The sequence below is a fragment of the Melozone crissalis genome, unplaced genomic scaffold (assembly GCF_028551555.1).
Source record: "Melozone crissalis strain CALT ecotype California unplaced genomic scaffold, PUWL_Pcris_2 ptg000023l_1, whole genome shotgun sequence".
Taxonomy (NCBI): Eukaryota; Metazoa; Chordata; class Aves; order Passeriformes; family Passerellidae; genus Melozone; species Melozone crissalis.
This window is the reverse complement of record NW_026535801.1, coordinates 8,182,812-8,203,160: the sequence shown is the minus strand read 5'-3', so window position 1 is coordinate 8,203,160 and position 20,349 is coordinate 8,182,812. Positions and strand designations below refer to the sequence as shown.

The window sequence follows — 20,349 nt, the reverse complement described above, 5'->3', positions numbered from 1 at the left end:
TGCCGCTGAACAGCCAACAGAAGTCCAAGTTAGTTGTGAAATGCACCTATTTGTGCACCAAATCTGAGTTCCCATTCCAGGCTCAGCTGGTTTGTGCAGCCCCAGCCCCAGTGCAGTGAGTCCCTCCACACCACTGTAAAGCCAAAGCTGCTTGTGCAGAAAGCTCTGGCTGTTCAGCAGTAGCAGATCTTCCTCCTCCTTCCTCCTGGTCTCTTTGATTTTCCTCTACTGTGACATTCAGATCAGCATCCCTGAGCTAATGGGGCACCTCAGAATTCTGTCCTGCACAAGGGGAGACTTTTCTCCAGTGACAGCCAGCCCTGTTGCCACGAGGTGGCAGCCGCTGCTCATACATGGCAAGTGGTTTATTTGTTTAGTTCTTAGGAAAAGAAATTCAAAAGGAAATGCTTCCGTCTTTTTTCCTTGGCAGTAATTTGCTTTGTTTCTAAATGTTGAAGCTGATCTGTAAAATACAGGTTGTGAAAATCAGGCTGCATAAGTAAAACAGAGATTTTGGAAAGGTGAGGTGAGCAAGGCAGCTGCCACCCCTGTCACAGTATCACAGAATCATCAAAGTTGGAAAAGATCTCTGAGTCTTTTCCAAGTTCAACCTTTGCCTGATCACCACCTTGTCAACTAGATCATGGCACCAAGTCCAGTCATTTCCTGAACACCTCCAGGGGTGGTGACTCCACCACCACCCAGGGCAGCCCATTCTAATGCTTAGCAACCCTTTCCATAAAGAAATTCCTCCTGTCCAGCCTGAGCCTCTCCTGGTGCAGCCTGCAGAACATTTCCCATTGTCCTGTGGCTCCACCCTCCTGTCAGGAATTTGTAGAGGGTGAGAAGGTCCCCCTGCCCCATTATTCCAGGTTCCCCATATGCCAGGAACGCTCTTGCTGTTGCTCTCCAGCTCCACCAATGACTTGGGTTTGGTTTTCCCCCTCTTGCGCAGCTTACCAAGGGAAGACATCTGTCAGCACAGTGGGCACCTCCACGTCTGCCTACCGCCTGAGCCTGGCCACCATGTCGCGCTCCAACACGGGCACGGGCACGGTGTGGGAGCAGGAGAGCGAGCCCTCCCAGCAGGCGTCGCAGGACACGCTCAGCCGCACCGACGAGGAGGATGAAGAAAGTACGTGGCCACATACCACGCCCCCAGCACTGAGGATGTTTTCTTCAAGCCCAGAGGCCGTCTGGGAGGGGAGCACAGTTGCCCCCGTGTCCCAGTGTGATTAAAATGGCCACAGGAGCAGGAGGTTGAGCAGGTGGTACATGGTGTTGAAGTTTGGGCTGTAAAATACCTCTTCGTTGCCTTCTGAGCTGTGGCAGGGGAAAGGGGAGAGCACAGGGAGGTTTTTAGTGCTGATGTGCAATTGCCAGTGCTGATAAGGCATTGGCATCCTGTTCCAGCAGGATCCCCAAAAGCATCAAACAGAAGGAATGAAAATGGGGGGCTCAAAAGAAAGGCCCATGCAGTTACAGTGGAATTGCCTTTTGGGAAAGAGCAGTTAGCCTGAAACTTGGCAGGTTGAGCCCAACTTTATTTCACCACTAAACTATTTCACCACCATTTCACCACTAAGTGGGATCACCACCAAACTTTGTACAATCCACCCAGAGCTATACTGCTTATACATGGTTCAGATATTTACTCACTGTGGCAAAATGTGGTTTCAGCCTCAGATTAATTCTGAGCCACCGTGTGGAATGGTAAGTGGCATCTTCCTGTTTGAACTGTGGCATTATTCCCTCAGCCCTGCCTTGGATAAATACTGCTGTAAAATATTTCAGTACATCAGAATGGAAAAAAAGGTCAAAAAGAGGAGAGAAAATTACACAAACCCACCCTTTTGTTTTCTTTACTTGTAATTAACAAGTTGCTGTGGCAAAAACCACAATAAAGTAATTTCTTTCTGGATACTTATAAAATTTGAAACAGTACTGAAAGTTTTAAGCAGTCCTGATTGCAGTCCAGCTGTCTGCATAGTTCTCTTGCAGTATCATCTATTGGAGTCAATTTATCCAAATTTTTGGTTGCATTTTAAAAGGCATGCCCTGAAGGGTGTTGAAGGGTGTCAGTTCTGCATTTTGCTGTCAGGTATTTTGGCTTTTTTGTCACAGTGCTTTGCTAGATCATAGCAGCAGTTTATTTCACAGCAGGATAATGTCCAGTTATAATCTTTATGCTGGAAACACTGTATATTAACAAGCAATTTATTAATCACAGGAATTAATCCCTAGTGGAAGCTGAATTCTGCAAACATGTTTTCCTGAGAGCCATTTAAAGAATACACAAACCCTGTCCCTTGTTTGTCAGGTTCCTCATCCTGCAGAGGTTTATGAGTATGTCTTTCTGCAAAGTGGCTGTAAATCTAATAGAATATTCCAATTTGCAGGCTTGGGCTCTTGGTAAGTGAATGCTGGGTACTCCTTTGGCGTCCTGTTATCTCTTGACAACTGTTGGCATGCAGGTGGGGTTTGGGGGTGGTTGTTTCCTCTCCTTTCCTGTTTTTTCTCTCTTTCTAGATGACTCCCTGAGCATGCCCAGTGTGGTAAGTGAACAGGAATCATACCTTATGGGTGCCATTGGGAGGAGGCGGTTCTCCAGCCATCTCTCCAGCATGTCTGCACCTCAGGCTGAGGTGGGCATGTTACCCAGCCAAAGGTAAAAACATGGGCTTTTCACCTTCCCCATTTTAATAACCAGAGCAGAAATGGCCCAGGTACATCAGAGAGGTGGGGTGGTGGAATTGGTGCCAGCATAGCGATGCTGAATTTATTCATCCAGGAATAGTGTTGGACCAAGGGTGCAGGGTTGGAAATAATGATTTTCCAGGGTGATCTCTGTTGTGTAGGGTCCATAAGAGCAAGCTGTCATCCCCAGCAACCTTCCTCTTAAACAGCTTCATTAACACTCTACATTATTATTTCTCTCTGCTGCCACTGAACTGCAAAAGGAAATGTGGTTTTTGGGGTATTCATTGAACCAGGGGGCCATACCCAGTTTGTGTAGGGAAGTGGGGAGCAATCTTGAGAAGCTGGGAAAGAGGGACAGAGGCATTTTGATTTGTTTTCTTCCATGTGTTCTTTGTCCTTCCTAAGAACAGTAACTAGTTAATCACAGAAACTAAATGCTATGTTCAAAGATGGGATTTAATACTGTTTTAAACCTGAAATACTTGTTGATACAAATAACTTTGCCTTATTGCTGGCTGACATGGAATAGTGAGAAAGAGCCTGTTGGGAAATTTCATCTTTAGAAGATGTGGAGAGAGGTTTTGCATTTAAACATGATTTTTTTTTCCAAATAAGCAGTGTTTATGGTTTTATTTGTCTGTGACATAGTTATCCAAGGATATCTAACAATGGATGTATTAATTTATGTTATTTCCTTTGAACCTTTAAAAAATATATTCTACATTATGTCTTCACCACCCCTGGAAAATCAAACAACATTGTTCCCTCCCCATTCTTGCTCGGAGTTAAAGAAATAACCTTGATAGATGAAGGAAAATTAACAGTTGTGGTACCTACCAGCAGAGATAGGAGAAGTGATTTACAGGGGAGAAATTACACAGATTTGATCTGGGAGTTTTCACAAAAGGACTTACAGGAACTCCTTTGACTCTTGAACACAGTTGATTCAGTCCCTTTGTTCCCTGAAAAATTAATATGCAAGACTGCATTTCCCTCAATCTTTCACTACCATCTTCAATGCATAAACTTCATAAGAGTCACAGCTGACTGAGAGCTTTGTGCTATCCCAAATCATGGTGATGCTGAGAAAAAAAAAAGTCTTTAATTAACACAGAGCTTCAGTCTCTACTTTTTAAGCGTATGGTATAGCAGGAGAATCACTTTTCATCTGGGTAGGGGAAGGACCAGCTCAGCAAGCATAATCATAGTCCTCAACATCCTGCCCTTTGAGTTATGGATGGTCTCTGGGCTTTCAGACTGCCTCACAAATGTAAGCTAATTAATGCTAAGTAATATTATTACTGCTTTCCTGCTGGTAACCCAGCAGACTACTTTCCTTCCTTCTTTCTTTCTTTCTCTTTCTTTCATGTTTTTCCTATGGCCTGAGCAGGCTGCTCCTGCCTGATGGCTGCATTGGAATTGTGTCCCTTTGCCAAGACCCTTGCCAGCTGTTTATTTACAGTTTCACTGCACTATGAGACCTTGTTTCCCAGATTTTTGTCCTTAGAGTTGCACCAACAGGAGAGTGGTCTATAGCTCATGGGAGATAGATCAACCCTCCCTCAAGGAAGTTGTGGCTCATGGCGAAGGGAAAAAAGCTTTCTCTGAAGCTGAAAGTAAATAGAACTGAAAAAAACCAAAATGCTGCAGGAAAATTGCTTTGAAAGCAGTTCCCTGCCTTATTTCCTTTAGAAACACATCCTGTTGAGTTCTCAGCTCCCCAAATCTCAGCAGAGATGTGGAAGGCTTCATGCAGTGTGAACTCTCTCTACTGACTGCTGCTGTTACCAGATGTTCTTTCAGCTCCTCTGAGTCATATTTGTGCCGTTGAGCGTGTGAGACCAATTCATGTTACCCTCCTCTTTTTACCTTTTTTTATTCCTTTGATATTTTTTTTTCCCTTGAAAACAGAGACAAGCGCATGCTTTTTTGCATTTTCTTTCCCTAAATTCTTAATCTCCCTGCCCCTTCCTGCAGTGAACCTAATGTCCTCGATGACTCCCCGAGCCTGGCCACTGAGGGCAGCCTCTCTAGGTACAGTGTGAACACTACCTGTGTGTCAGTGTGTGTGCTGGGAAACGAGCTGTTCCCAACCTTCTGTCTCTTCCCCCTCACCTTTTGTCACTCTCTCCATCTCTGTCTCTTGTGGCTCATCAATATTCAGGCCTGCAAGTCAAAGGTGTAGCAGCCCACCTTCAGTTTTCAGCTTTGATTGCCAATGACTTTGAGAAAGGGAAGGAAAAAGCTGTAGTGAATGAAGCAGCAGGCTGGCCTTGGGGTTTTCCCCTAGTTTAACAATTGCTTGGAGGGCATGAGAAAGATGATCCACGAGGCATTAGCTGTGTCCTGTTAGAAGCATTAGTCTGAAGGCTTATGTAAAATGGAGACATCTGTTTTTTCCATTCATCTCACAATGCTGTCACCACAAAAGACTTCATATCAATCTCAGTTATTTTACCATTCACTGATAAAACTGATTATGGTAAGTCCTGTGGAATACATTGTTTTGTGGGTGCTTTACAATGATTCTCATTAATTTTGCAAAGCATTTTCAATTGTGAAATGACACCTTAGAAATCTTGCAGGTGGACACCATAAATACATATCTGAAATGACTCTGTTAGTGCTGCAGTTCAGGTCTAGCTGTTCCTCATTACCCACAGACAGGGGAACAAACACAAATGGGCCAGGAGTGAGCTTAGAAGGGAAGGCTGCACCTTTAACACCCAGATCTGTCATGTTAACCATTCTCCCTGCCTCTCAACCCATCCTCTTGAGGCTGGAGAGCTGCTGTAGTCCCAAGAGCATCTCTGTTTCCTCCCAGGAGAACATGGAGGGTAACTTGCTGTTTCATTCCTGCACCACTGGAAGCTGGGGATATGTTGAGAGGTGTTTGTGTGAATGGTTTCTGTTCCATTAGCTTGAGTTCCCATGTTGGTAGTGGCTTTTTGGGATGGGGACAGGCTGCTGTGTTTGTTTGCTCACTCTCCTGAGCTGACCAAAGGAGAGTTTATCACCAGTGCTGTCACCACAATGAGCTCATTCCATGCAACGTGGTGTCCTTTGTGGTGTGAGCCCTGCTCTGGCAGACTGCTCTGGGATGGGTGAGGAAAACACATCAGCTTCTTGGCAGAGGCAGGAGTGCTGTTACCTGCTTTTTGACAAAGTAAGATGGACTGTGTGGCCATCTGAGCTAAAGAGGTGAAGAGAAATCATTCAAAGAACTTCTGTGTTGTGCCTTTAGCAGCACTAAAATCTCACTGCAGCTTTTGAAGAGGATAAAGTCTGTATCTGAGCTAAGGCCATAATGACCTGATACTTGGTTACATCAGTGTTGGTTTCGAAATGTTTTGATTTTGTTAAGTAGGGGGCAACCACTCCTAATTACAGTGGTGAGGCTGAGTACTATGAGACAACTAAGTCAATAAATGTGTTCAAACACAATAATTTATTCTGAACCCTGAAATGTAATCAGCTGCACAGTGGGTTCCTACTAATTCCTGTCCCAAAAATTTTCTCTAGGGACCAGGACACCCTGCTCTGTGGTACAGAGATTTAAAGCAAATGGGTGAGCAGATGCACTTGGGAGTGAGCTCTGCTGAGGTTTATTATCCTTTTCAAGGAGCAAGTACTAATGTCTTAAGGATGGGCACCAAGGCTGCAAAGAAGGAGTGAAGACACTGCAAATATATCTGAAAAGATTAGGTTAGATCTCTGTGAGGAGGAAAAGATGTTCCAACTGCATTGTTAAATGTGAAAATTGGATTCCTCCTCCAAAGGACAGCAGTAATAAAGCAGATGTTGCAGAAGCTTATTCTGCTGTGGGGATTATAGGGCAGAGTTAATTTGTTTTTACATTCAAGAATATTAGTTCTGAATAAAGCAGGCTTGGGTTTTTCTGATGTAACTTTGATTTTGATTTTGGTGCACAATGATAACTTTTTAGGATCACCTAAATTCATAAGTTGTTTAGTCACAACTGAGATAAAGAAATATACAATATTTACTAGAGACTAGACCCTTATAGAAGGTAGGAGCCTTAAATAAATTAAGCAAATAGTGACAAATACTAAAGTAATAAAGTCTGTTTCCTGTTGTTCTATAGCAATTAGACACAGCCTTGGAGAAAAGCAGGGAAGGCAGGAAGGGGAGAGCACTGAAATGCTCAGCCAGCTTGGGATACAGGGCTGAGGAGCATCCTGATCTGTGTTGTGGTTATAATCTGAGAGGACAGGATATTTGCCCAAATCAGAAAGGAAGAAGGTGAAGCCACTGTAATGGAAATCTGTTGCACAAACACATTTCTCTCTAATGTTTGTGCCTATCCTAACTCAATGGCTTCTAACAGAAAAATCACATTGAACCCACATTGCCAGGGCAATTGCAGCAGCACATTTAATGCTAACTGGGCTGGGATGTGTCTGGAAATAGAATATATTTAACCCATTCTCCACTGCCTTTGTCCACCAACCCTCTCATTCATATGTCTAGGGACACAAAGAGTGTGTGCTCTACTATGATGGTGTGGCAAGCATGTACATCTCTTTAATAGACATTGAAACTCGTTGCTTCCTTTGTTTTGTCTTGTTTGTTTGTTTTTGTTTGGTTTGGTTTCTTATTGGTTGGTTGTTGCATTTTTTTTTGTTTGTTTGTTTGGTTTTTTTGTTGTTGTTGTTTTTTAGCTTTTTTTTGCCTTCATGGTTATTTTTTCTTTTAATTCCTGAGCATCACTTCTTTTACTTGCCAGCCTGACAAAGTTTGTTTTGGCCCCCACTGTGTGTCACTCCTTGTAGAGCTGGCAAGATGCATCCATAAACTTGGGTTGGTTTGATCTTTGGCTCACCTCTGCCCTATGAAATGGGAGTAACATTGGTGTGCAAATAAACCCCTGACAGAGATACTCAGAGAATGACAGAGCATCTTTGTGTTGGGCAAGAAAAAAAATCTTGTTTCTTATTCCCAAATGAATCTGGCTCATGTCCTTTAAAAACTGTTCTTATAGATCACATTGGCATAGTGGGGGGAAAGATACAGTCAGCTGAAAAGGGACTGGATTTGGTTCAAGTTTTGTTCCTTGGTTGGGTCCCACAAGCTGTCAGATAAACAGTGTATTCCTGGTCAGGTCTGGCAAACAAGGAGAGACAGAAAAGGAGGGAGGGCAGGCTGCACAGAGCCAACCCTCTGCTGCCATGCTCCTTTTCACAGAAGCAAGATGGGTAGTTCTGTTCTTTAAGGTGAAAAGAAACCCTCACAAACCCTCATGAAGAGAAAGCTTATAGCTGAAAATTCAGTCACTCATCTGAAATTTGTGATCTTTAGCATTCTCTCTCTCTCTTTCCTTCTTCAAAATGTGGGTACAGAGAGCAAAAAGCCCCAGCAGGATGTGTTGTGCACAGGCAGCTCTGCAAAACTCAGCTGCTCTCAGGGCCACCATTTCCCTGCAAGAGATATCTGCAATTTTACCTTGTAAGAGCATCCCAGATTATTCCAATTTGTGTAATGATTCAGTACTGGAAGTAACCATCCACCAGCTCACTTCACTCATTTCACTTATATTATAAGTCAGGCTGAAAATCCCAGACTCCAGCAGGAAGACACAAAGTGCAGCTTTTTTCTGCTTGCCTATTGTTTGTCTCCAGTGCATGGAAATAGTTTTTATCTCATGCCTCACACAGTCCATGTTTACCTGTTATATGAGGACCTTTTCAAGCATTTTCATATCACATGTGAAGTGAGTTTGTTTCAGCACTGTAAATGGTTTTGTACTGAATATAGTTGCAGTCTTTCTGCTACAGACATGTCTCCTTTCTCACAGCACTAAGAGTTCCTTCATCAGAAATTGTAACAGTATTCTCAAAGCTAGTCCAGCAGACATTTTTTTTCAAGAACTTCCCCAGCTAATTCCTACTTCACTCACATAGTGGAAAAAACTGTAAAGAACTTCTAGAAATTCAGAAGAATAAGTTTTTATGTAATCCTAGGAACAGAAGATTAAGGAAATTCACCAAGCAATTTCAAGTAGTCTGGATCACAAATATAAAGACTAATTTAAGTGCAGTCTCTGCTTTAATAAGGAATGATGTGATGCTTTTGGACTTAGCAGTCACATGTGCTGCAGTCACTGAGTCAAGAACATATTCCTGCTAATAGGAGGTAACTCTAAGGGCTCTGCTAGGCAGGTGTTTGTGTGGTGTTTAGGATGCTTGCAATGTAAAGCAGCTATGGAAAAGCTGGGATATATGTTCCAGGGACTGGTGGTTTCATTTGGAAGACCTCTTTAAGGAAAAAAAAGACTCAAATATATCTTGAGGTTTTTGGCTTTGAGCTTGCTGAAGCTTTTCCTCTTTTTCCAAGGCAGAGCAGCTGTGGTGAGATTGCTGAGGGCATGCCCAGGATTATCAGGCTGTAGTCTGTCAATCAAAAGACAAACAGCTTCAGGGCCCCGAGATGTCTCTCTCCTCGAAGTTACCCGCTGTCTCCCCTGTAGAAGTGATAAACACATGAATATGGTTCAGTGCAAAGTCTGGCTTTACTTTAAATGAAAGGGAGGAAGGAATAAAGCTTTCAGATCAGGTAACCAAACTTTGCCTCATCTTGGTTTGAGAAACAAGTGTCTGCCAAGGAGGATAGGAACCTCCCTTGGAATGGAAAATATGACCCACTTCCCTCTGAATTATTATAACTTTGAAGTTAAGGGGCTTTTAGGCAAAAAATTCTTGTGGTTTCTCTGCCTCTCCAGGAGAAACCCCTCAGTTAGGAGAGTGGCCAGCTGCACTCTTCCCATGGAAACTTCTCTTGTCTCTCCTAAGTATTGGTTGTTATGGTTTCTTAGTGACAGATGGGACAAAATTCCATGAGAGGGAGAAAAGGAAAAATCCTAAACCCCAACAGCCCCAAAGCAGAGCAGGAAACCCTCCATGTTCTGTTCCATCAAACCTTCTAAGGACAATCGGTAACTTCTGCCAAAGGGAAGAATGAGGTGCTGAGAAAACAAAGCTTTTTGAGCCATCCTCCATGTCTTGTCTGACCGTGTCCCTAGGTTTGTCTTCTTCCTCCACCCCTGCATGATCAGCTGATTAGCCTGACCATGTTAGTGGTACTGACAAACTCCAGGCAGATCCAAGGGAAGTATCTAGAGAAAATAATGTTGTTTTCCTTTAGATTAATGCAAGCCAAAGACAAAATGGATTGCAACACTGAATCTTGAACACTGTGCGTACCAACTATAGCTGGAAGTTGCTTAGATAGGACATGTTGCTCAGTGGATTCCAGTCTGGCTTAAAAAAAGCAGCTGCCTGAGTTCAAACAAGTCTGTCATAATTCTTAGTGACTAATGTAGTCATAAGTGTCTCAGCTAAAGTGTTTTGTGACTGCTAAATGCCAGTGTTTGGAAGCATACAGTACTTTGATAAAAATGAGGGGAGGCTGGGATTTTTATATTAAGTAGGTTGATGGTCACTTGGATGGCAGTATGAGATGGTACATAGCTGAGTATGTTTTATTGCTAAAGTTTCTTCTACTGCAGGTTTTCAGATCAAAAAGCTGTGTCTATCTATTGATCTGTTGATCTAATTTTTGTTTACTTGTCTCTTTTGTTTGTTAGTCACAAAAAGACTTGAGGCTGCAAGTGTTGAGTGTGGGGGCCTTGTTCACATAACTCATGCATCCATTATGTGAATGGATCCTTTGTCACTTTGCGTTTGTTTTTTGTTTGTTGACTTGAAATTAAAACCAGATGACAAAATTGTGATGAGGCCACAGAATGTTGTTTGGGAAGGAAAAAAATAGCTGTTACAACGTTGTCCTTGAATAAAGGAAAAGCAGACAAGAAGGCTTTTGAGCTAGGAAGCTGATGGTCCTGCCTTCACTGATGTGGCAAAGGATGCAGAGAAGTGAGTGCTGCTCAGTGGGATGCATCAATCAATGACTGAAAACTGAAACCTGCAGTTATTTGTATTTGGATGCTACCTGTGCGTGGCCAAGTCCTGAATACCATGACTCCACCTCCCACCCCCTCCCAAGCCCCGGAAGCCACAACCCAACAGACATGTCCCCTCCCATCCTTCAAAGATAGTGCTGCTCTTTGAAGTGACTGTGCCATTAGTGGTTGGTGGATCTCTTGTTTATTTATTTACTCTAGTCCCAATTGCCAGGACACCTACTAGTTATGCAGCGTGCTTCTGTGCTTGGCCTAATGCTGTCACCATCTGACAGGGTGGCAAGCGTGCAGAGCGAGCCAGGACAGCAGAACCTCCTCCTGCAGCAGCCCCTGGGGCGGAAGAGAGGCCTGAGGCAGGTGAGGACATGGGCAGTAATGAGCAAACCTCCCCTCCTGCTCTGGGATTTGGTTTGGCTTTTCTTGTATAGGGCTGTTTGGACATGAGGTGTGGATGGGATGTGTCACCTCTACCTAATTTTGGTATACTAGAGCAGTCACTTGACTTAGCAGGGACCATAGCACAAATTGTAGGTGTGAAGGCAGGCAAATCCCTAAGAGAGGAGGTGCCCTTTGTTTTCAATTCCCCAGTCTTGTCCTCTGCAGGCTGTTTTCTTATTACTATTATTAAATTCTGATCACACAACCTACCCTGCATTACATTCAGTGTTGAAACTGAAAAGTCACAAAGCCAGAAGCTTCCTTCCACGTGAAGGAAATGTGTGAGCCATGGAGACCTTAAAACACTCTAAAAGCAGAGTGAGGGGACATGAGAGGTACAGACAGTGATGTTCTCCCCTCAGAGGAGAGGATGTGCAGGATGTGCCCACACACCAGGCCAACTCTGTGTTCCCGTGTTCAGCTTCGCCGGCCGCTGCTGTCACGTCAGAAGACTCAGACGGAGCCTCGGAGCCGTCACGGAGCTCGGCTTTCAACCACCAGACGGAGCATCCAGCCAAAGCCTAAACCCTGTGGTAGGGCACTGCTGCACTTCCAGGGCCAGCACTCCACACTGGGGAGCAGAAAATGATGTGGTTTGAGCTTTAAGGAATTGTAGGTTGTTAGCAGCTTATATTAAAGTGAAGTCCCAGCAGCTTTATACTTTTTCCTATCCGTCCCCTATTTCGAAATCCACCCCCCTCAAAACACTTTGATGGTTTCTCCAGAGGTCAAGGTCAAACAGGACATGGGCAATGAATGATCTTGTTTCCAAGAGTTATGGAGAATTTAGGAGATGGGTTTCCTCTAGTCAGGATGCCTCATCCAAAACCTCCAGATGTGCAAGTCTGGAAGTATTGAGAGTAGTAGAAAGAAGGACATGGCCCATCATAAGCTTAGCAGTGCAGAGCTCCAAGGACTGTCCATGGAAATGAATGTAGGACTGTTTCAGTCTGTGCTGTGTGTTTCCAGCAGTCAGCACTGCCAAGCTGAGCAGGTGGCTGCATTCTGTACCATCTGAAGTGAGCAGTGAGCTCTGGAGGAAACATCTGGAAGAGCAAAGGTTCCTTGTGAACTTGCTGGGTTTCAGCAGGAGTGTGCTGGAGCAACACCACTGCTGGAGATGTCTGAAACATAAAAGTTAGCAAAAAATAATTAAAAGCAGGAATGGGAATATCAATTTTACTGTTAAGTTTTTAGTTTAGCTATCTTTACTCAGTGCTCTTCTGTTATTCCTGGCTAATGGACTGAGTCTGCAGGAATGAGACAACAAAAATCTGTTGCACTTTTTTTTTTTCTTAAAATTTCAGCAAAACCTTGGGTAATTCTCCTATCTTTTTGCATGCCAGTTTTTCTTTTATATTTGAGGGCACCACATGGGAATTCAACTCAGTTTATTCTTCTGGAGTGGAAAAATGTTATGGATGGTATTTTTCTCATCAAGCCATGACGAAGATAGGTGGGCTGGCTAGACTTCAGGAGATCCCAGTCTTGTTGTGGCTGCAGTGGAAACCCAGGAGAAAAGACTTTTAGATTAGACAGCTTATATAAAGATGGAAGGAACCACAAACCCTATCTTAGTTGTAAAACTCCCATGGATTGCGTCTCTTCTATTCTTGTGTATTTCTTCCCGAATTTTAACCCTGAGTTTCCTGGGTTTGTACCCTCCAGCGGAGCAGAAGCGCTCGGTGACGTTCACGGAGGCTCAGCCTGAGGCACCCCCGACCTGCCCCGCGGAGCCGCCGGCACAGCAGCAGCAGCAGCAGCAGCAGCAGCAGCAGCAGCAGCAGCAGCAGCAGCAGCAGCAGCAGCAGCTGGGCTGCAGCCACGGCAGCCCCCCGGCCGCCGGCCAGCAGGAGCCGATCGGCAAACCCGGCCTGCCTTCCTCGCCTGCCATCGTCGTGGCTGATCTTCACAGCCAGGTAACGTCACTACTGGGTCTGCAGCCCGTGTCCTGTCACAGCCAGGCAATGTCACTGCTGGGTCTGCAGCCCGTGTCCTGTCACAGCCAGGTAATGTCACTGCTGGGTCTGCAGCCTGTGTCCTGTCACAGCCAGGTAATGTCACTGCTGGGTCTGCAGCCCGTGTCCTGTCACAGCCAGGCAATGTCACTGCTGGGTCTGCAGCCCGTGTCCCTGCACAGCCAGGCAATGTCACTGCTGGGTCTGCAGCCCGTGTCCCTGCACAGCCAGGCAATGTCACTGCTGGGTCTGCAGTCCGTGTCCCTCCTCTGCTCTGTCCCAGGCACAGGGAAGCCCTGGCTGCAGTACAGCACCGTGGTGAAAGCTGGCAGGAGGGTAAACACAGCAAACTCTCCTGTCTGGCTGTGTTTTAGGCTGTTTGCTGTCAAGCTCCTGCTTCTGTAAAGCCATTCCCTTCCAGGTCTATGTAACAAGTCTTAATTTGAAAATGTACTTTCTGCATCTTCCCTTTCTGTCTTCCCATCACATACAGTGTCCTTGTGGACCCAGTCACCAAGGCAAGCTGTCCTCAACTGGTTTTCACAGCTTGCTCCCTGAGAGATGCCCCCTTAAGGAGAGAATCCATCAAAGCCTCAGGACTGTTTAAGCACCACATTGCAAAAGAAATTGCTTGTCCAGCATTTTTCTGTGTTGGCCCACACTGAGCATGGTGCAGGGACAATTCCAGTCATCCCTTCAACACATCAGTGACACTGAGATCATTTTTATACACCCAGATATCCAGTGTCCTTTGAGTTTATGTCCTTTGCCACGCACAAATGAATGATCTGTGTTCAGAATCATAGAATGAATCACAGAATGGTTTGGACTCATTCCACCCCCTTCCACTGTCCCAGGTTGCTCCAAGCCTGTCCAGCCTGGCCTTGAACACTTCCAGGGATGGGGCAGCCACAGCTTCTCTGGGAAACCTTTTCCAGTGCCTCACTTTCCCCAGTATAAAGGATTTTTTCCTAATATCTACTCTCTGTTTGAAGCCATATGCTTAAAAAGGTTAAATGAGGAAGTGTTAATGACTCAAATCAGATAACCTTTCTGATCTTTGATGTAAATTGGTATAGTTATAAGGTATAATGTTAAGGGATTTATAATCTGCAGTGCCTTGTTCTTTATGGTAAAATGTGTATCTGAATGAGAAAATGCTTTATAGACCTTAGTTTGTTTTTATCCCCCTTTCCCTCCTGCTTTCTCTGAGCTGACCACCAGCTGTCCTCAACTGCAGAGCGAGGCACGGTGTGCTGAGGAGGAGGAGGAGGAGAAGGAGGAGGGCGTGGAATCGCGGCCAGCCACAGCGCAGGGCACGCCGCCCCCGCAGCTCTCTGACACCGAGGACTTCGCGGGGCTGGAGACCACGAGCCTGCTGCAGCACGGCGACACCGTCCTGCACATCAGCGAGGACAACGGCATGGAGAACCCCCTGCTGGCCACGCACTTCAGCTTCGCGCACGTGGAGCTGGGCGAGACCGATGTGGATCTGGATGAGTCTCATGTGTAACTCTTGGGGAAGTACAGTACTGGGAGGAGGAAGGAAGGAAGTGGTTACCTTTCCTTAGAGTTCCCTGCTAAACAGTAACTAATTAAAACAAGAGCACTTTATTGTCCGAGAGCGGGAAATAGCTATCAGCTGGTTGCTATAGACTGGCAAATTTCTATTTGTGAGATCTCTTTTCAGTTCAGGGCAGGACCACAGGAACCAAGAACTGGTACAGAATTCTCAGGATAGGGGTGTGTAGGCAAACGTGGTCCATGGAGCCCTGATCTGCAGCCATGTACTGTGATCAGCAGCCTCACCGGGCTGCTGGACTGTGTGAGACAGAGAAGTCTCTTCTGAGACTGTGCCTGAGATTTATTTTTGTAGTGTTTTTGAGAGCAGGGCTACACAGCAGCTGAATCCAAGGCTCCTACACCTTGAAAACAGTGACAGAAAGTACCAATCTAATGCTTGATTATCTCAAGCCTGGGACCATTGTTTCTAACATGCAGAGCAACAATAAGCACCATAAAACAATTAATTTTATATTTTTTTTGCCACTGCAGACTTTAGTTGAGTTTACTTTTGTCTGTTAGTTCCATCACACTCTGTAAAATATTGCCCTTGTGCTACAAAAATATTTGCTCTGTAAAAAGTAAATACAGTATATAGTGTAAGCAGGAATGCATGTGCTGTCCACAGACACAGATGGGCAGGGGCTGAGTGGCCTGCAGGTGGCATAAATAACCCACACTGTCCTGCTTTAATGTCCTGAGCTATTCATCTCCAAAGTTTAAAAAAATACTCCAGGAAACTGCGTCTGGAATGTGTGGATCTTCTGGCCCCAGGCAACTGCTCCCCTGATGCTGTTGGATGTATGTAGAGGGATTTAAAGTAAATATTTATATATGGTATTTTCATGTTACTATATATATAAATATATATGTACATTGTAAACAAAAGATGGATATTGCAGGGCAGAAACTTGATGAAAGAATCTATTTTTGGCATGCTGAGATTGTATTTTAAAAGGTTCCATTTTATGTATGTAACGTTCATGGCTGCAAGCACTGGATAAATGTGTGTAAGGTGGAGATCCCTGGGGGATCAGCTGAAGTCACAGCTGAGTTAAAGGGTTTTTCTGCAGCATCATGGAATTACACTGAAATGTGAATTTAGCCATTAGCTGCTGACAGGCAAACTGCAAAATAGCTGTGAAGCCAACCATGAAATCATCAGCAATGTCCAAAGAGACCCTTGGGAATCATACACTGCCTTTTTTGGCTCATGTTAGACTGAGTGGAGTTTATAATCACGTCATTATTGTGCAGAGGAAAATGTTTTGGATCATCCTGAGAGTATCTAAAACGTGCTCATTACCACTTTGGCTCCTGAGGGCCTGCAATTTGGACATACACATGATAAACCAGCCTTACTAAGGAGGGAATCGGTATCCTTGTAGCCATCTCCACAGAAAGGACTTCAGCTCTCCTCCTGGGCTCTGCAGTGGCTGATGAAGTTCTGCCCTCCGGAGAGCTGCCTTGCTGCTGCAGTGCAGCACACAGCTTTTCCTGGGGCTGACACCATTACCCACACAGCTGGCAGCAGGTGTCAGCCTGTGCAGCCCACGGAGCCTCAGGCTGTGCTGCCTGGCATCTGCCAAGTGCTCACGTTTGACAGGAGCTGTGCACACCACTCTGGGCAGGGAACTCACTCACATTAAACCTCTGAAGAGAGCAAAAGCCATTTTTGTCCCAGGGGCTGAGCATGCTCTGCTGGTGAGAGGAGGAGAATCTCAGCATGTCTTGGGAACAGCAGGGCTGAAAAAAACCCCACTATTTTTATAGTGCACCACCTCTATCGCCCACATACATGGGGCTATATAATGTACAGGTGGTGCTCTAATGCAGCTCCAAAGGGTTCTTGGTGTTGGAAGAGAGGTGACCATGTCCCAACGGATGTCCTGGATAACAAACTGTTTCCTCTGCTGATCAAAACATGCTGTACTGCTTTTATCTCCTCAGTGCACTGGAGCCTGTGCCAGCTACCTGTAGGATGCTGCTTTAGATTAGCTCCCAGCTCAGAGGTCACTCCAAGAATTGCTGAATTCCAGATGTTAAGTGTTATTATTAACACTGACGCACAAATGAGGAAAAAACCCCACAGCTTCGCTTCCAAGTCCCCAGGTAGGCTTGGTCACTGGCAGCCTGGGGGGAGGAAAGCTTCAGACAGGAGCTTAGTGAATGGCTGGGACACAACACACAGAATTCATAGTGCACTTTAGAGAGTGACCTTTTCTGCAGAAAAGGAGGAAGCATCCTCCTTGATGAAAAGTAGAGGCCTTCCCACAGTACTCTGCTCTAGAGATGACAAAATAACTGTGATTTACTTCATTTAATTCTGTGTATATAACGTTCAAGTTTCAAGTTTCCACTGTCACAGGTGAATCCACAGTAGTAAGCCATAGCAAGGACTAAAATGCCTCTTTTTAATGTCTACCCTACTAGAACTCAATGCAACTTATAAATTAAGTTTAATTTTATCCAGGTGGCTGTGCAGCTGGCTTTGGTTTTGTGGGATGATTGCTGAGAGAGGGCACAGACAGGCCAGCCCATCAGCCTGCCTTCCCATGCGTTTTACTGTCGTACCAGTGCATTTAATGCCGTCCTGCTGAGTGGCATACCAAGTTCTTTAGCTGGTTTGTGCTGTCCTCCAGTCTCTCTGTACCAAACTCGGTGTTATTTCTGCTGTGGAGACAAACGATGCTGCTTTACATAGTGCTAGCCGCCTTAAGCGCATGTCGTGTTCAGCCATGTCCGGCCGTGCCTGTCTTGTCCACGTGTCAGTCGCTCCCGTTGCCTCAGCATTTTATGCAAACGTTGTCCCGAGGATTAAATACAAAGGAACGACGGCAAAGGACAGAGTTCTGTTCTGTGTGTTTGAGCCTCTTGCGTAACACGGTCGGTGTCTGGCGCTCCGAAGGGTTTCCTTCCGGGATACCGGCAGCGCTTGTTAATGGTTACCCATCTGCTCCAGGCCCGGTGCGGGGCGGGAGCTGTGCTTTGGGGAGACAAAATACACCTGGTTGGGAACTTAAAATCACCTACACCAGGGTTATTACTACTGTTATTGTTGTTTCCGCCGGTTAGGGGCCGAGGGCGCGGCTCGTGCCGCGTCAGCGCGGCCGTGAGGGCGGAGCGCGGCCCCAAGATGGCGGGGGCACCGCCCCGGCCCTCCCCCCGCCCGGCCGGCCCGCCCTCCGTCCCGGCAGCAGCCGCGGCCGCAGCGATGGCGTCGGGGTGTCGGATCGGTCCCTCCATCCTCAACAGCGACCTGGCGGCGCTGGGCGCCGAGTGCAGCCGCATGCTGGACTGCGGGGCCGACTACCTGCACCTGGATGTAATGGACGGGTAACGCCGGGGACGGGCGGGAGCGGCCGGGCCGGGGGCGCGGGGGGCGGGCGGAACAGCCCGGCCCGCTCCTCCCGGCCGCACCGGGTAACCTGTGGGCGGGCGCGTCTCTCTCTTCGGCCCCAAGACACTTCGTCCCGAACATCACCTTCGGCCACCCCGTCGTGGAAAGCCTGCGCAAGCGGCTGGGCCAGGAGCCCTTCTTCGGTAAGGGCCGGGGGCTGCGGGGCGCTGCCCCTCCGGCGGCCGGAGCCGGCCCCGCTGCCCGCTCGCTCTCCTCTTCCAGACATGCACATGATGGTGGCCGCGCCAGAGCAGTGGGTGAAGCCCATGGCAGTGGCTGGTGCAAACCAGTACACCTTCCATCTAGAAGCGACCGACAATCCCGGGGCACTGATAAAGGATATTCGGGAGAATGGCATGAAGGTGAGGGGAGTACACACTACGCTGTGCTTAACTAACAGCTGCCTGGCTGGCAGGTTCTCTGCGGTGAGTAGTGAGGGAGCCTGCAGCTGTATCAGGGGAGATTTGGGCTGGATAGCAGGAAAAGGTTCTTCTTCTTAGCCCAGAGGGTGCTCGGGCACTGGACAAGCTCCCCAGGGAATGGTCATAGCCCCAAGGCTGCCAGAGCTCCAGGAGTGTTTGGCCAAGGCTCTGAGTCACAGGGTGAGATTGGTGGGGTGTCTGTGCAGGGCCAGGAGTTGGCCTCGATGAGCCTTGTAGGTTCCTTCCAACTCAAGATATTTTGATTCTATGGTTTTATGGAAAACTCATTGTTGCCACTACAGGTGGTCTAGGATTGGCATGTGCAGCCCACACACACTGTGGATGAAGTCAGTCTTTGAGTGAAGAAAATCTGGAATTTTTAAACAAAGAAGCCTCTTCTTCCTGCCATTACACAGTTGTGTAATTACTTCCTAGGAATCTGTACTGAGCTCAGGCCAGTCCTGCCCTGACGTGCACTTGGATTTGGCTTCCCTTCCTGCAGGTTGGCTTGGCCATCAAGCCTGGCACTACGGTTGAGCACTTGGCACCTTGGGCCAATCAGATAGACATGGCTTTGGTGATGACAGTAGAACCTGGGTTTGGAGGACAGAAATTTATGGAAGACATGATGCCAAAGGTAAACTGTGTTTCTCTTTCATTATTTATTGAGCTGAAAGCTAATTAAATGAGTAGTGAAGTTGATAAATTTTTTCTAGATGTACGAGAAGCTGTAGGGTAGCAGCTCAGTGCTCAGCCTTTTATCTTTTCCTCAGGTTCAGTGGCTCAGGACACAGTTTCCCTCCTTGGATATAGAAGTGGATGGAGGAGTGGGGCCTGACACCATCCATAAGTGTGCAGAGGTAAGAGGTTGAAGCATTCTCAGTCACTGTGTTGACAGACTTATCAACTCCCAGAAAATAAAGCTTAGGAGAATTTTTTAGTTTCCAGAGTGAACTGTAAAACACATTTAATATCAAAATCTTTTTGAGGTCTAATTTTGTGCCTTTTTTAAAATAGTGGCTGTTGAAGCCTCCCATAAGCTAAAGGAGTTTGTTTCTTTTATGTTGCTGTAAATAGGAGCAGTGTGATGAAGAAATTATATATTTGGGGGTTTCAGCTGTGTTTTCTGAACTTGATTTGGGGTTGCAGTTAGGGGGATGTCCCCTGTGTCCCACCCGTTTGCACAGCAGCCAGAATTCCCATCTCCAGTGCTCTCCAGGCAGGCTGTAGGCTATGTTCCATGTGGCTGAGCAGTGTTTGCTGTCCCCCAGGCAGGAGCCAACATGATTGTGTCTGGCAGTGCCATCATGAAGAGCGCAGACCCCAGGTCTGTGATCAACCTGCTCAGGAACGTGTGCTCAGAGGCAGCCCAGAAGCGCAGCCTGGACCGATGAGACCTCCCCAGGCGTGTTCCAGAAGCTCTGGCCGTGCAGGAGAGCCCTTTTCTCATGCACAAGCAGGGGCTGGATGGACACCAACTACAGAAACTTCTTGCTGCTGAACACAGGAAGCATTCCTTCACTGCAGTGAAGCAAGCAGCAGTGGGAAACGTTCTGGCTGTCTTTCAGGGTTGGAAATGCAATGGTTTGAACCTGTCTCTTGATTTTGTGGAGGCTAATTTTGTGGCACAACCTCTAATGCTGGCTGGATTGAACTACAGTCAGTTTGTTGCTTGCTAGAAGAGTGTAGCATCACCACAAGAATCTCTTGTGGAAGACTCTTTAATCAAACTGCCTTCTGCTGTCTGTATTTTGTCATTTGATCTGTGCATTCCTACAAAACTTTTTCCACTACTGCATTAAACACCCCTTCCTTGATGTGTTAAGTTCTTGAAGCTGACTCTCATAAATAAGTGGGTTTAGGAGTAAGTTTAGGAAAAAGGCAGCTTAAGAGGGCTAAAAACATCTGTGATGGTAGAAATGTTCCTGT

The 20,349-nt window shown here is 46.3% G+C and overlaps 2 protein-coding genes across 12 annotated transcripts in view; both read left to right on the top strand.

Moving 5' to 3' along the window:
• Positions 1-15,620, top strand: part of UNC80 (unc-80 homolog, NALCN channel complex subunit) — a 122,104-nt gene extending 106,484 nt beyond the window's left edge. For all 10 annotated transcript variants that reach the window (XM_054278230.1, XM_054278233.1, XM_054278232.1 and 7 more), the window contains 7 exons: positions 956-1,135; positions 2,530-2,668; positions 4,678-4,734; positions 10,915-10,996; positions 11,499-11,610; positions 12,746-12,996; positions 14,276-15,620. In XM_054278230.1, the coding sequence (XP_054134205.1) occupies positions 956-1,135; positions 2,530-2,668; positions 4,678-4,734; positions 10,915-10,996; positions 11,499-11,610; positions 12,746-12,996; positions 14,276-14,548 (1,094 nt within the window). In that variant the 3' untranslated portion in view covers positions 14,549-15,620. The remainder of the gene's footprint in view (positions 1-955; positions 1,136-2,529; positions 2,669-4,677; positions 4,735-10,914; positions 10,997-11,498; positions 11,611-12,745; positions 12,997-14,275) is intronic.
• A 2,174-nt stretch (positions 15,621-17,794) lies between these two features.
• Positions 17,795-20,245, top strand: RPE (ribulose-5-phosphate-3-epimerase). Of its 2 annotated transcripts, none has more exons than XM_054277730.1 (6): positions 17,795-17,923; positions 18,062-18,141; positions 18,221-18,360; positions 18,923-19,057; positions 19,194-19,280; positions 19,692-20,245. In XM_054277730.1, exons 3-6 carry the CDS (start codon positions 18,223-18,225, stop codon positions 19,812-19,814), a joined length of 483 nt encoding a protein of 160 aa, XP_054133705.1. In that variant the 5' UTR covers positions 17,795-17,923; positions 18,062-18,141; positions 18,221-18,222; the 3' UTR covers positions 19,815-20,245. The 2 variants fall into 2 exon arrangements, with proteins under 2 accessions (XP_054133705.1, XP_054133704.1); XM_054277729.1 differs by having other exon boundaries at positions 17,795-17,934.
• Positions 20,246-20,349: the final 104 nt, after the last annotated feature.

What these genes read in the sequence shown, in the direction of transcription:
- RPE (XM_054277729.1), top strand. Translation starts at nt 17,813, where the DNA reads ATGGCGTCGGGGTGTCGGATCGGTCCCTCCATCCTCAACAGCGACCTG. An exon ending in CACCTGGATGTAATGGACGG is followed by an intron (nt 17,935 to 18,061) that starts GTAACGCCGGGG and finishes TTCGGCCCCAAG; the next exon opens with ACACTTCGTCCCGAACATCA. An exon ending in TGGAAGACATGATGCCAAAG is followed by an intron (nt 19,058 to 19,193) that starts GTAAACTGTGTT and finishes TCTTTTCCTCAG; the next exon opens with GTTCAGTGGCTCAGGACACA.